The sequence below is a fragment of the Oncorhynchus nerka genome, linkage group LG3 (genome assembly GCF_034236695.1).
Source record: "Oncorhynchus nerka isolate Pitt River linkage group LG3, Oner_Uvic_2.0, whole genome shotgun sequence".
Classification (NCBI taxonomy): Eukaryota; Metazoa; Chordata; class Actinopteri; order Salmoniformes; family Salmonidae; genus Oncorhynchus; species Oncorhynchus nerka.
In genome coordinates, this window is record NC_088398.1 from 47,719,245 (window position 1) to 47,734,669 (window position 15,425).

At 44.5% G+C, this 15,425-nt stretch overlaps 2 protein-coding genes across 2 annotated transcripts; both read right to left on the reverse strand.

Annotated features, from left to right (window-relative positions):
* Nucleotides 1–1,402: 1,402 nt before the first annotated feature.
* Nucleotides 1,403–8,485, reverse strand: LOC115115527 (transmembrane protease serine 3-like). The gene is made up of 13 exons (XM_029644009.2): nucleotides 7,974–8,485; nucleotides 7,274–7,508; nucleotides 6,005–6,109; nucleotides 5,658–5,774; nucleotides 5,370–5,493; nucleotides 5,081–5,206; nucleotides 4,900–4,946; nucleotides 4,651–4,816; nucleotides 4,039–4,208; nucleotides 3,428–3,523; nucleotides 3,150–3,292; nucleotides 2,822–2,971; nucleotides 1,403–2,141 (listed from the first exon to the last, which is right to left on the reverse strand). Exons 1-13 carry the CDS (start codon nucleotides 8,040–8,042, stop codon nucleotides 2,097–2,099), a joined length of 1,593 nt encoding a protein of 530 aa, XP_029499869.2. The 5' UTR covers nucleotides 8,043–8,485; the 3' UTR covers nucleotides 1,403–2,096.
* A 455-nt stretch (nucleotides 8,486–8,940) lies between these two features.
* On the reverse strand, nucleotides 8,941–15,155 carry fgf9 (fibroblast growth factor 9). The gene is made up of 4 exons (XM_065012968.1): nucleotides 13,538–15,155; nucleotides 11,565–11,696; nucleotides 11,227–11,330; nucleotides 8,941–11,113 (listed from the first exon to the last, which is right to left on the reverse strand). The coding sequence occupies exons 1-4, from the start codon at nucleotides 13,689–13,691 to the stop codon at nucleotides 10,931–10,933; spliced, it is 573 nt and encodes a 190-aa protein (XP_064869040.1). The 5' UTR covers nucleotides 13,692–15,155; the 3' UTR covers nucleotides 8,941–10,930.
* Nucleotides 15,156–15,425: the final 270 nt, after the last annotated feature.

The window sequence follows — 15,425 nt, forward strand, 5'->3', positions numbered from 1 at the left end:
TTGTTGTATTTAAAAGTAGGTTTAACTGTATCAAAATTGATTTAAAAGACAGTTAGGCCTACTTCACAAGTGGTAATTCAGATCCCAGTCAGTAACTATAATAATTGTTGTTAGGTAATAGTCTAGTCTACAGACACATTTGATCTATGTGTTAGGTCAGATGGATCAACTTGCTGGCGAGGAGGATGCTGCTGGTAAACAGGATAATTATCTCACTCTACGTGTAGCTAATAGGACTTATTTCAAGCTTAAGCCAATCAACAACTTGGCATGATGACTAACTCAATTGCATCTTGTGGACACACACACACACACACACACACACGCACACACACAGACACACACGCACACACACACACACACACACACACACACACACACGCACACACACACACACACACACACACACACACACACACACACACACACACACACACACACACACACATGCACACACACACGCACACACACACGCACACACACACACACACACACACACACACACACACGCACACACACACACGCACACAATGTGCCCACTCTGATTATGACTGACTCCAAGGCTTACACATGGCCATATAGGCCCCATGAGAAAAAAATAAGAAATAGGATTTTTATATATATATGTGTTGTTTGTTTTATGTTCTCTTGTTTTGTATGAAATATTTATGTATAAAATGTTTGTTATTAAAGTTAGCGGCCAGGTAAACAACACCAAAGCATGGATTGCTGTCACACCTAGACTGCTTACAGACTGCTTACATGGATTTCTGTCACACCTAGACTGCTTACAGACTGCTTACATGGATTTCTGTCCATAGACTGCTTACAGGATCAGGAAATCAATACGTCATTTTGTAATTTGGGTTAACTATCCCTTTAACTATAGCCAAGAAGCACAGAAAGCCTAACTAACCCATAGTTAAATTAGTCAAAGGACGCTAAACAGCAGGTCACTGACATACAGTAGCTATGACATAGTAATATGTTACATTATCAATCACAGTTGGGGTTTAAATTCAAATATACTGAGATATACTTGGTCTTGCACAGCTAATTGATTGCAGTACCCTGATTTTATACAAACATGTCCAGTTTTGCCACAGTGTACACAGTATGTCACACTTTGTAAATCCTTTATAATAATAGCACAGACGTCACTCTTTCAAGTGCACAATGTTTATTATAACACAACCACGAGGAACTGAAATAGTACTTAGGCAGTCAGATCAACAATACATAGATACAGTACAAAGTAGATCACAGTCTAAAAACTATATTTTGCACACGTTAATCTTTATTTATGTACACATACATATGATTGTACTAAAAGTGGAGAGAGCAGTTGGGATCCTCAGACCTCACAGGCAGCAGCACGTTGGTCCTCAGTTTGAGAAGGACTGGAGGACTTGTACTCTGGCTGATCTAGGGACAGTTTTAAGAATGTTTTCTGAACTCTCCATCTTCTATTCTAATATCATTGCCCAAGTCAGGGCCTTTGTTGTTGGGAAAAGCTGCCCCAACGTACTGTATAGTTTCCATCAAATTTTCCCTCTTATCTTGTGATGTCATTCAGACAACCTGAGATGCACTTAGATCCCCACTGAGTGTTTCTGGCTCGGGTTCAGGTGGGTCTCAGCTGCACGCTCTGTCTCTCACATCTCTACCATCGCTGTCGCTTGTTATCTACTGTTGTTCACTTTTCTCTGTTTGCCTTAGAGCTTGTTATTTTGGAATAAACAATGCCTTACCTCTAATGTTGAGTGTGCCACTGCCTTCATTGTGCTTGGTTGTAGCCATGTAGGATACAAACTGACAAAGGTTTAGTGTACTATACTCTACCGTACTCTGATCCAGGTGCTTTTATAGCCTTTTCTGAGCATCCAACATGTCTATAAGGTTACTGTGTCTTGTTCTGGGGGTGGTTTGCCCTTGCCTGTCCTGTGAGGGCTGCTGTCACTGTTAGGCCATCCAACCCTGGTCTGTGCTACACATTCAGCATTTGGTTCGTTGGCAGTACTCTTAAGTCCCAGGCAATGTACAATATTAGAAACTTTTGATAGAAGTAGCATGTATAAAAAGACTTCTCCACTAATTCAGTTGTCCGTACTAACTTCCGAGGGGTTCAGCTCCTCTTCTTTCTAGAAATGTAGAAACACAGACACACGAGAAGAGAAACATTGACACGGGTTTGAGTTATACTTCATCTCCACTAGGTGTCAGTGAGGAAGCATAGCGTAAGCACTGGGTAACGTTCACAAGAGTGAACACACTGAATGTTGCAGACACAACTGTGATGAATAGAGCTGAAATTATTTCTCCCTCTCTGTGTCAGAGAGGCATGTCATATTTCACATCTGAACGCAACCCTGCACTCTACTGTACAGCCAGCTGCTGGATTTGGGGGAAGGGGAGGCACAGTACTGCTGTCGGTCTTAGTTCTGTGAATTGATGGACAGGAGAACAGCTGGGCTTGTGAAACAGAATAAGAAAAGACACACGAGGGACAGAAGGGGAGGCTCAAGCATCGTACCCTTTCTCTCCGTCACCAGGTGTTCAAGTCTCTCTGCTTCACTGCGGTTGTAATCGTCTCTGCTTTGTTGGACACACACTGAGGAATTACGTCCTCATTCATTCATTCATTCATTCATTCATTCTAACTCTCTGGCTCTCTCTCCACTAACTCCCATGATAAATGTCACCCCATGATAAGAAGTTTTATTGGTCAGAACAAAACTCTTGGCCCTTCTCATAAACCCTAAAATACTTGCTCATCAATCACTGCCAGCCCCAATCCCCAACCCCTGCTCCCCTTCCTAACCTCCATCTGTTGGTGGATCCACTTCAGGGACTGGGTGACGCGGGTGTAGACCCCAGGCTTGTTCCTATCAGCACAGCCCTGGCCCCAGCTAGTGGCCCCCACCAATTTCCACACTGAGTCCTCACATGCCAGAGGTCCACCGCTGTCTCCCTGGGGGCCACAAACACAACAGTAAAACCCCAGGCTCACACAGAAAGGCCCTAGACACAGTTAATATTTTAACAGCAGTGAAAACATATCAGCACATGTATATTTAACCCATGTAGACTTACACAATCACAAAAGGTCTCACTCTATACTACGGCTCACCACCATCAGCTTACAGTACCTGGCAGGAGTCTGTTCCTCCCTCCAAGTATCCTGCACAGATCATCCCGGGGGAGATGTAGCCCTGGTAGACGCCTGGCGTGCTGCACGCCTTAGAGGAGATGAGTGGGACCCGGGCAGAGAGCAACGAATCACTAGCGTCACCTGGCAAAGCGCAGACTACACTCAAACAAAGTATGCATTTACAAAGAAGAACATTTTAAAACTATATGACTCCTGGACTGACTACTAGTGTGAATAGAGAAACAGCATGTGAGATGCTAAACACCCTAGACTCACCCCCATCTGAAGTGGCCCCCCAGCCTGAGATCCAACACATGGTCCCATCCTCAAAGTCCTCCCCAAAGTTAGGTAGGCAGATGGGCTCCACTAGACCTGAAGCAGGAAAGGAGGACAGGTCACAGAAACAAACTACACTTCCCAGAAACACCTGGGTTAAAAATAGTGATAAAGTAAGAGTTCACTGAGGCAATCTACAATTGACCTGATTCTTATTCCTGGAGCAACTAACAAATGGCGAGAAAACAACACATTCAATAATTAAAAGTGAGCTAGAGTAGAGATACAGGACTGCAGGAAAACAAGAGTAGTAGACAGACCATACACATGATGACATTTCGCTGTCAGAGCCCGGGAAACCTGAGAGAGAGACAGCCAGGTGACCAGAGAGAAGACGGGGTGTATCGAGGTGAAAAGAAAGAGTGGACAGTGTGAGAAAATTAGGAATGGAGGGAGATGATTAAGGTGGATAAAAAAATAGTTATAGAAACAAAGCATAGGATATACTATGAGCCTCGCACCTGCCACCATCCCTCCCTCCATTCATAAAGACAAACGGAGGGAGATCAGAGATGTACAGTATGTTAAAAGACAGAGGGGTCCCTACCTACCATTAAAGGTGAGTGGCTCAGCCAGCTTCATCAGAGCGATGTCATAGTCTAGAGCTTTGGGCCGGTAGCGGCCATGGTAAATAATCTTCTGTACTGCCAGAGCCTGAGCCCCATTCACCGGCTGCTCTGTCAACCCTACATGCACTGCCCACAGTGAGGGGAACGCAAACCTGAGAAAGGAACAGTATGAGATGTGTTGGATTGTGTGTGTGTGTGTGTGTGTGTGTGTGTGTGTGTGTGTGTGTGTGTGTGTGTGTGTGTGTGTGTGTGTGTGTGTGTGTGTGTGTGTGTGTGTGTGTGTGTGTGTGTATGTGTATGTGTATGTGTGTGTGTTGCATATGATTCTGTGTGTGTGTGTGTGTGTGTGTGTGTGTGTGTGTGTGTGTGTGTGTGTGTGTGTGTGTGTGTGTGTGTGTGTGTGTGTGTGTGTGTGTGTGTGTGTGTGTGTGTGTGTGTGTGGGTATGTGTATGTGTATGTGTGTGTGTTGCATATGATTCTGTGTGTGTGTGTGCGTGTTTGTCATATGATTATGTGTGTGGGTATGTGTATGTGTGTGTGTTGCATATGATTCTGTGTGTGTGTGTGTGTGTGTTTATTCACTTTCGACTCACCCATACACGCAGTGTGCAGCTGTCAGTATCCAGCTGTCTGCTACGACAGAGCCTCCACACAAGTGTTCACTCTGGAAGTGTAGGCTCACCTGCCAGGGGAACTGGCCCAGTGCTGATACATTACCCCCAACGATACGACTGCTGAACTGGGGTCTGGAGCCGCACTCTGCAGACACATGTACAATATGAGCTTACAATACTAGTATTACCTTTGTGTATAGTTTCCCACTTCCTAAAATATCCACTCACCCAGGCATTTTATTGTGGTCACCGTCCCTGAGCTGCATTGAGTCTTACTGGAGAAAGAGAGTAAATGGTGAGCAAGACGAAGAGAGAGCAGAAGACAGAGATGGTCAGAATATTGATTGAAAAATAATTCAGCAGCAGTCCCTATCAACTCTCTTGTTCTGGTGTGGTGACAGTGGGCTACCTGAGGCTGGTGGCGTTGTGAATCTTGATGGCCTGTTGGCCCGACTGGCTCAGGTTGATTGACACCAGGTTTTGCTGGAAGTCCTGCTCTATAGCAGAGAGGGGGAGGGAGCGGGACTCCACATACCTGAGGGGTGAATAGAATAAGTTATTGGCAATTAATCAGAAACACCCTCTAAAAATGCATCTATTATCACAAGGCAAGCTCTATCCTGGAGCATGCAAGGGCAATGAAAAAGAGGGTTTAAGAAGGCCAGTAACGCATATCATGTTAAATACCCTAGTCGTACCTGGAGTAGCCCAGCTGCTTGCAGGCAGAAAGGCCCAGAGCAGAGTTCCAGTCTTCAGAGCAGACAGTCCTCCACACACCTCCACTCAGCACCTGGAGCACTGAACCCTTTCCACTCAAACGCACTGTACAAACAGTCAGGCCGAGAAGGAGACAGAAGCAGAGACATAGGTAGAGAGAGTGAGCAGTATAGGCTTCCACTGAATGAGTCCCTTGACCGGCTGCGTCTCAATAGTCTAATGTGTGCTTGTCCTTGTATATGTTGAGATAAAACATTAGCTCTGCTCACCACAGCTAAGCTCGTCCTCCCCATTCTCACAGTCCATCACCCCGTCACACTGCGCTGAGCCACTGATGCAGCGAGAAGACGTACCACAGCGGAACTTACCCACACAGCTAAGACCCACTGTGGAGACATGAAACTCTTCTTAACATGCTGTTGGTTGTAAACTGACACCAGGCAACAACACTTTGTTTCTGTCTTTACTGTGCAACCGGGGTTCCAGGCAATGACTGACTTTAAAGCAGGATGGGACCCAAATTGTATAACTGGATAGGGTACATGAATTATTTAAAGAGCTGAGGAAAGTGGTACAATTAATTAATTACAAATGGACTATGTTCGTTAGTGCTCACCTCCCAGCCCAATGCCCAACGTGAGAATAACCACCATGAGGACCGATGCTCCGATCAGCAGCTCCATCCTGCGAGCCACCAACCGGCCACACCATGTCTTCTCCTCTGAGGGATCATGACAAAGGAATTTAGAATTTAAAGAGCCTTCCAGGGCCAACCACTACACTCTTAGAGAAAAAAGTGTTTAGTATAACAATACAGGGTTCTTCGGTTTGTCCCCATAGGGGAACTCTTTTTGGTGCTGGTTAGAACCCTTTGCAGAGGGTTCTGTCTTAGAACCCTCTATGTAGGGTTCTTCAAAGAACCCCCTGTATATAGTTCTACCTAGATCCCTCTATGTAGGGTTCTGCATTTAAACCTCTATGAAGAGTTCTACCAATAACCATTTTATCTCTGGAAGGTTCTTCCTAGAACCCTCTATAAACAGTTCTACCACACTTATTAGCCTTTAAAATGTAATTATTTAAGACAATACATTGCATATATCATAAGGCCTTTCTTTGAGGGCCTAGTTATACCCTAACACAGTGGTGTTAGGAATATCCTGGTTTACAGGCCAAATCAGGCCTGCAAGTCACATTATGCTGGCTTGCAAAGTGATGTGTAATTGGAATCCAGCCAGAGTTAGGATATCCAACATGTGGAATTGTTAGTTACCCGCAACCTGCATTCAGAATGACTGCCAGTGTACCGCAGATTGAATACTGAGACCAACTCAATCATCTAAACTGGAACAACCAACTCAGTAACAGGTGCAATAAATCCAAAGACTGACAGATTGGATTAGTTTAGAAAACGGTGTATTAATTGTCTTCGTATAGCATAAAATGTATCAACCAATCAATGCACATGCAAAAACACAAATATTACAGTAAAACAAACAATTATGAAAATCTCCCTGCAATTGACCATAACGGGAAATGTTATATATGGTTCTATGTAGAACTCTTCTTGCTTTTCAAATAATCCTTCTTGCTTTCCAAAGAATCATCAAAGAACCCTTTCTTCCAAAAACGTTTCTTATGATGTTAAAGGTTCTAGATAGAACCCTTTGCCTTACAAGAACCCTTGTCTTCCAAAATGGGTTCTTCTGATCAAAATGGTTCTTGGTTGAAAATAACCATTTTGGAACACTTTTCCCAAGTTCATTCAAATGTCGGCATAGAATCCTATAATCCACAATGGTGAACTCTTACCTATTACATCTCACACTCCTCTCTTTGAGAGACCGTCAGCAAATGTACAGGTAAAGGAGTCCCAGTCTCTTACCATTCATGAAAGGCTGGACCTTAGTGATTGGCATGGCTGGACTTGGTGGGGCAGGGGGCGGGGCTTTGGGCTCAGTGGTGGGTTCAGGTTTGGCAGTGTCGGGTAGAGGGGTGTCATTGGGGCTGTCGAGGGAACTGACATTCAATGTGGTCGGGGTATCGACCGTCGGAAGGTCGTCATCAGTCACAGACACCACCTCTATCCTCCATGTGTCTGTCTGCTCGGCCTCAGTGGCCTATGGGATGATATGGATATTGACCCAACGCTTATACTACTCATTGACTTATAGTATAGAGCCACGTGAATAGCTAACATAGACATGTAAGACAAAGCTCTTGACCATGTGGCTTGCTAATATAACTTTAACATAATCGGAAGTCATTTCTGAACATGCATACACACTTAGAAAAAAGGGTTCCAAAAGGGTTCTTCGGCTGTCCCCATAGGATAACCTTTTTTGGTTCCAGCTAGAACCCTCTATGGAAAGGGTTTTACATGGAACTCAAATTGGTTCTACCTGGAACCAAAAAGAGCTCTTCAAAGGGTTCTCCTATGGAGACAGTAGAATAACCATTTTAGGTTCTAGATATAATCTTTTTTTGTAAGAGTGTAGGACTAAGCTCATTCACTTATCTGAACTGAAGTAGGTAACTATTCACTATACTAACCATGGACACACACAGGCTGGTAAGATTCTTACCGTGACAGTGGCTGTGCTCTCCTCATCAGCAGGAGCTGCTAGCTCCTCAGTGTTCTCTTGGTCTGCCATGTCTTCGCTCACACCCTGTCATCTATTGTACAGTCCATCTCAGAGCAGTTGACAGAAACACGGCATGGAATGAAAGAGCGGAGGAGAAAGAGGAGAAGAAAGACGGATGGGAGCGCAAAGTACAGAATAGACCAGATGAAAGACAAAAGAAAAGAGGTGAAAAGGCGAAGACCCAAATAGATAAGAGAAGAAAGGCTTGAGAAAACCAATCTGTAGATTGCCGCTAAGATGACCAGCTACTTTTCTGGCCAACCTAGTGACCATTAGATGCCGGTAGTAATTATCTTGATCCTCTCCACCATCGAGTCTTTTTCTTCCAATCCTGATACCAAATGAAAACACAGTTCTATCCCTTTCTCTCTCCCTTAATGGGAGGTCTTATATCTACTGCCTTGCCTGAACCCACGCTCACCGCTCAGACACAAAGGGACACCTGAGCAGGCGAGTTCTGATCGAAGAGGCCTGCCACTCAGCGAGGGGATCAAATGATCCCAAGCCTCCCCCTCCAGGGGTAGGGTTACACGTGGCACGGGGTGTGTGTCTCTCCCTGTACCGGACCACAGGACACGGAAATAGAGGGTGACATGGTCACCTATCCTTACAGTCTAGGCTGAACATAACGGCCAGCTGACAGTCTGTTAGTCTATAGTGTTTAGATCACTCAGATGTTCCCAGAAAAGTAATCTCTAACAAAAATATAGTCACTCTTATTAATAATGTATCATTAATTCATGAGCAGTGTATTAATATGGCTTTAAATAATAATAAATGTGTCAGACGTAGTAAAAAAAAAACTGTACAAAATAAAAAGGACAAGAATGAAGAAGGAATATGACAATAAATGAACAGAAACTGACCCCACGTAAATGAGTTATTTTTATTGCGTATTGTGGTGGAATCTTTCTCTCATATTGGAGGTCCAGTGAGAGGTCTGAGGTGACTTGAAATCCTGGGTGGTGAATCTATCTCTCCTCACCACGTCTCTCTGGCAAGCACGTATGTCTTATTCAGTGAGGTGTGCATCAGTCCCTGAGAGAGAGGGGTAGAGGGCGGGGGTTAGAGTGTGTGTAGAATAAGTAGAGGAATAGACCTCATAACCTATGTACACTTCCCTATGTACATACACTTAGGTTGGAGTCATTAAAACTCGTTTTTCAACCACTCCACAAATGTCTTGTTAACAAACTATAGTTTTGGCAAGTCGGTTAGGACATCTACTTTGTGCATGACACAAATCATTTTTCCCCAAAAAATTTACAGACAGATTATTTCACTTATAATTCACTGTATCACAATTCCAGTGGGTCAGAAGTGTACATACACTAAGTTGACTGTGCCTTTAAACAGCTTGCAAAATTCCAGAAAATGATGTCATGGCTTTAGAAGCTTCTGACAGGCTAATTGACATCATTTGAGTCAATTGGAGGTGTACCTGTGGATGTATTTCAAGGCCTACCTTCAAACTCAGTGCCTCTTTGCTTGACATCATGGGAATATCAAAAGAAATCAGCCAAGACCTCAGATTTAGAAATGTAGAAATGTTCAGAATGATCTTACTGTATCTTCTCACATAGAATTAAATTACTGCCATCATCATTCACCATTCAGTTCCTATTGGGCAAAAACATAAACTAAAACACAACTGAAACCAACTGTAAATGCATTCAACGGGTTTGTAGTCACAAGCTTGATGATGTCATTGCGTGCTAGGAATATGGGACCAAATACTAAACTTCTGACTACTTTTTAAGTGTGTGTGTGCGGGGAGGGTGACATTTTTTGCTGGAGTATAGAACCAAACAAATATTTATTTTTGCAACACTGTCCAAATACATACAGAGGGAAGTGTATATTCATAGTAGATTGTAATAAATATCAAGGCTGGCTGCAGGCATATGAACATAAGTGGTCGCATAGGGCTGCCTTTTCCAAAACCCCCAAAATTGGGTTGTACATCAGCAGTTTTTCTCTTGTTATGTCCGTCAGTGACAGTCACAAAAATGTTTGGATTGGTAAGTTTGTCTAGCCAGCTATCTAACTTAGTAATCATGGATGAATACTGACCAGGCACGCAGTGAAGGTGTCCAGGAGCCCTGAACTCCAGGGGGCCCACATTGATTTTGTTAGTCACACTCACTCAGATATTATCAACATGGCATAAAACACGGAAAAATGGGTAGATATTCAGGAAATGTGCTGTGAAACTGCTATTTTGTTCTCTCAAAATGATTAGAATTACATCATTTAAAAAAATAAAATGGCAACATTTGGTAACATGTTCTCTACTTCTGATGGCAAAATGTGTAGAATTGCAGGAAATTAACTTTTCAACCACCATCACTTTTCTTTCAACCATCATGAGGGGGGCCACAAAAATGTTTTGCCCAGTGAGTTGGGGAGCCCCCCAAACAAATCCCGCTTAGGGCCCCCAAAAGGCTAGGGCCAACCCTGATAAATATAATAAATAATGTGAAAAGTTGAAAAAAGGCAAGTGTAATGACCACAACTCAATCTGACTGAAACTGTAGATTTAAAAAACTAATATTTTTTTTCCATAAATATCTTCATATTTCGAACAGATGTTCGAAATCCAGTCCAGTCCAGTTACATCCAATTATGCTAACAGAGCATCACAAGGACCGTGTGTGCGTTGACCCTTAGAGTTAGTCTACCATTATATGTCAATTTGCTTTTCTTCAGTTGCTACACTGTTTCCAATGTAATTTCAAGTATATCAGTCACACTGGGTAAAAGCGTGAAATGCCCAACAGTTTGGGTTATTTCAATGTTGTAGGGATTTACAGGATTCTCCTCACAGTTACATTTGTGACCCCTGGGTTGGGGTCATTGGTTGTAGAAAGGTTGTAAAAGGGTTGCACAGGGGTTACTTATGGAGCTCTGCGAGGGAGGAAGTGTGTGCAGGGCTGGAGTCTCCCAACGCTGGTCCCCCTCTTGGCCTCTCCTTTATGAGACAGGGCCAAGTAGATGCCTGGATGAGACAGGGAGGAAAAGGTGGTGTAGTGGTTCTCCTCCAGGCTCTCCTTGAACAGACAGTCAGATGAGAACTGTACCTGCGGGTGGACAAGATGACATGATCAGAAAAGCAAATGTCTTTGTTGCATTACTATACCCCATTTATAACAGTCACGTTAGAATCATGTTAGATGTACTCAATTGTACTCACTGCTCCGTGTGCGATGCCCTCTTGGCTCATACAGATATACAAGCCAGTCTTGATGCCTCTGATGCCCACAACACCACGCTTCATGGCAAACACCTTCAGCAAGCCTGCAGGATGCAAGGGATGGTGAGATACAGTCTAACGCAGAGTGACACACACACACACACACACACACACACACACACACACGCAACAGGTTAATGATCTTACATCAAGGGCTTCCAGGTCTGTTTCAAATCTGTTCTCTGAAATGGACAGTTCCTCTGACACAACTGATATACAGAACAACTGATATACTGTATATTGTTGTCATCAATTAAAGGGAGTTCAGCAGAACTTACTATGTTCAGTTGGTTCATGCACTCCTCCTACAGTTCCATTGGACAGGACCTGGAGATGGTATCCTATCCCAACACGGCAGTACAGCAGCTGTTGTTTAACCAATCCTCTGATTGGATGAGGAGGTGGCACACCTGCAGAGAGAGAGAGAGAGAGAGAGAGAGAGAGAGAGAGAGAGAGGGAGATAGATAGAGGGGGTGTGAGAGAGAGAGAGATAGATAGATAGAGGGGGAGCGAGAGAGAGAGGGAGAGAGAGAAAGAGAGAGAGATAGAGGAGAGAGAGAGAGAGAGAGAGAGAGGGAGAGAGAGAGTGGGTGTAAGAAACAAAACTGTAGACACGTGCATCTTATCAGTGGAGCTAAAGGTCTTGTCACGTACTGACCGTAGTTCCTTTTTTATGTCTCTGTTTTAGTTTGGTCAGGGCGTGAGTTGGGGTGGGCATTCTATGTTTTTGTTCTATGTTTTGTATTTCTGATTTTGGTCTGGTATGGTTCCCAATCAGAGGCAGCTGTCAATCGTTGTCTCTGATTGAGAACCATCCTTAGACAGCCTGTTTTCCCACTATGATTTGTGGGTAGTTGTTTTCTGTGTCTGTTTTTAACCATACAGAACTGTTTCGGTTTTCATTTATTTCTCTTGTTCTTTTGTATTCAGTGTTCGGTTACATTTCATTAAAATATGGACACTTACCACGCTGCGCATTGGTCTGATCTTTCCTACTCCTCCTCAGAAGAGGAGGAAAACCGTTACAGAACTACCCACCAAAAAAGGACCAAGCAGGGTGGTAACCAGGAGCAGAGGGTTCTGGACTCCTGGACTTGGGAGGAGATACTGGAAGGCAAGGGACCCTGGGCACAGGCTGGGGAATATCGCCATCCCAAGGAAGATCTGGAGGCAGCGAGAGCTGAGCGGTGGTGATATGAGGTAAGGCAGCGCAACATGCACGAGAGGCAGCCCCCAAAACGTTTTTTGGGGGCGGCACACAGGGAGATTGGCGGAGTCAGGCGATAGAACTGAGCCAACTCCCCGTGCTTACCAGAAGAAGTGGTCTGGTCAGGCACTGTGTTATGCGGTCAAGCGCACGGTGTCGCCAGTACACCTCATAGCCCGGTGCGCTATAGGCCAGCCCCCCACAAGTGCCATGCGAGAGTGGGCATCCAGCCAGGGCGTATTGTGCCGGCCCAGCGTGTTTGGTCTCCGGTATGCCGTTTTGGCCCAGGGTATCCTGCGCCGGCTCTGCGTGCTGTGTCTCCGGGGCGCTGGGAGGGTGCAGTGCGTCCTATGCCTGCGCTCCGCCCGTTCCGGGCGAATGTGGGTATTGAGCCGAAGGGAGAGGTGTGAGTGGTATGCACCAGAACTCCAGTGCTCACCCACAGCCCGGTTCAAGCTGTGCCTGCACTCTGGAGGGTCCGGGCTAAAGTGGTCATCCAGCCTGGAGGAGTGGTGCCAAGGCTGCGCACCAGAGCTCCAGTGCTCCCCCACAGCCAGGTCCATCCGGTGCCTCCCCCACGCACCAGGCCTCCTGTAGGTCTCCCCAGGTTCTGTGGCAGCCCCACGCACCAGGCTGTCTTTCCGTCTCCTCCCTCCCGTCTGTCCGGAGCTGCCAGAGCCGCCCGTATGTCCGGAGCTGCCAGAGCCGCCCGTCTGTCCGGAGCTGCCAGAGCCGCCCGTCTGTCCGGAGCTGCCAGAGCCGCCTGTCTGTCAGGAGCTGCCAGAGCCACACGTCTGTCAGGAGCTGCCAGAACCTCAGTCACAACAGTTTAAAGCGGTCTGGCATAGGAACTTCACAACAGGTGTTTTTTTTTACCTTTAACTTCCTAATGAACAAACATCCAACAAACACCAGCAGCCGGTTGGGAGGTCATTATGTTACAGTATGTAGGGCCAACAGTTTATAGGAAAACCTCTGGGCCCTAGTAATATTATATCAGCATGATGCAAGAAGACACAACATTTCCTCTCATGTTGTTCTCACCTTTCTGCTTTGGGTCTTTCATTGACAACCTCCAGAGGCCTCGCAGTTGATTGCCCTGGTCTTCATTTGCATCTGCACAGTGATAATCCATACACATAGCCAGTAGCATCATCAGGCACGGGAACAGCAGGTAGGCATCCATAGTGATCAGCATTAGATGCCAGACCTGGGTTCAAATACATGTGTATTTGAGTATCTGTTATGTCAAATACTTTTCTTTGTGTATTTGATTATGTTCAAATACACAGCCCAAAACAATAACTTTTATTTGAGTGAATGGTTATTTGTAAAAACCAAATCGTCTACCAAAATGTATTTGAGATTATTTTCTAATACTTATTTCAAATACCTGGGTAATATGCATGGGAGTGTATTTGAGTCAGTGTATTTGACTATTTTCAAATACTCTCCAAGTGTATTTCCAAATACATTGAAACATTCAACTACTTGCCTATTCAAATAAAATAGATCTGAATACTTACTTTGAATGTATGTGAAAGTAATTGCGATATTTGAAATAGTACTTGAACCCTGGTCTGTTAGATACAAATCAATGGGCACCAGTTCCATTCTGCCATGTTGACTGCAAAGGCTAATACAGTGACGTTAAGAACACAGTCCTTCCATTCGACCCACTCTGTCACCAGACCCACCAGTCAAGTTGTGGTGTTGCGGCTGTCAAAGTGCACCCAACCCTTGATACTTTTCCTAATCCTCCTTCAACCAATGCTGCTGAACGAGATGTACTCCAGTCAAAATAAACACCCCTGCTCCTCATGGTCAGTGTGCCTTCTCTCTGCCCTATCCACTTCCTCCCCTCTCACTTTGCTTTGACACTGCACACACACACACACACACACACACACACACACACACACACCACTGTCCGTATGCCATCACATTTATAATATACACTTTGCTCTATGTCTCTTTTGAGAGGTGGCCCTGGTTAGACTTACAGTACATGCCCTTCCCATGTCACTAATTGTTCAAATACAGATTAACCTGATGAAGAGTTTTGTTCTAAAAGATATACCATTAGAATGCTGTAACACTAACCTGATGAAGAGTTGGTATACTATCACTATTTTGAATAAGTTTATCAGGGAAAAGTACAGACACAGATAAACCTAATGACGTTGTTGTTTGGGTATGCGCGTGTGTCTTTGACAGTCTTTTGACATACAGTGTTGGAGATTCTAAGACACATAGGCATTATAATAAACAACAATATTGCTTCTGACAAAAAATATGCATGCTTTATCACAGGGGTACTCAACACTTCATCTACGAGGTCCGGAGCCTGTTGGTTTTCTCTTCTACCTGATAATTAATTGCACACAGCGGGTGTCCCGGGTCTTAATCGGTCCCTGATTAGAAAAATGCAGTGGAACTAGCTTCGAGGTCCAGAGTTGAGTTTGAGGGCTTTATCAGATAAAAACTAAATAAAAACTCATCCTCATTCTCTGCCCACCAGACATGCGTAAGGCTACTGTACCCTACAGTATCGGTGAGATTGCATGGCAGGCCTAATCACTGGTCTGTGCTGGTCTGCAATCAAAGACACAGAGAGAGAGAGAGTGTGATTAAGTGCATTTAGGCTGGTTATCACACACGTCTCAAACAAGATTCAAAACTGGTGGTGATACAGGACGTTTGTTGCGTAGACCCTCACCTGACCTTTGAGTCTGAAAAAATGTGAGACTGATCATTGAGATAAAGCAAGGAAAACCCCATCTCGTCTTTATCTTTATGAGACTGACGTCTGTCTGTGAGCCAAATCGTATCGTTCAGATAAGTGAAAGGTCGATTGATAAAGAAAAGTAAACAGGTGGTCCTGTGATCATTCTTTGAATTATTGTCATTTTAAATAGCAGGTGAAATAATT

What these genes read in the sequence shown, in the direction of transcription:
- LOC115115527 (XM_029644009.2), bottom strand. Translation starts at nt 8,042, where the DNA reads ATGGCAGACCAAGAGAACACTGAGGAGCTAGCAGCTCCTGCTGATGAG. An exon ending in AGAGCACAGCCACTGTCACG is followed by an intron (nt 7,509 to 7,973) that starts GTAAGAATCTTA and finishes ATCATCCCATAG; the next exon opens with GCCACTGAGGCCGAGCAGAC. An exon ending in CACAACGCCACCAGCCTCAG is followed by an intron (nt 4,947 to 5,080) that starts GTAGCCCACTGT and finishes CTCTTTCTCCAG; the next exon opens with TAAGACTCAATGCAGCTCAG.
- fgf9 (XM_065012968.1), bottom strand. Translation starts at nt 13,691, where the DNA reads ATGCTGATCACTATGGATGCCTACCTGCTGTTCCCGTGCCTGATGATG. An exon ending in GAAAGACCCAAAGCAGAAAG is followed by an intron (nt 11,697 to 13,537) that starts GTGAGAACAACA and finishes CTCTCTCTGCAG; the next exon opens with GTGTGCCACCTCCTCATCCA. An exon ending in GCATGAACCAACTGAACATA is followed by an intron (nt 11,331 to 11,564) that starts GTAAGTTCTGCT and finishes TGCATCCTGCAG; the next exon opens with GCTTGCTGAAGGTGTTTGCC.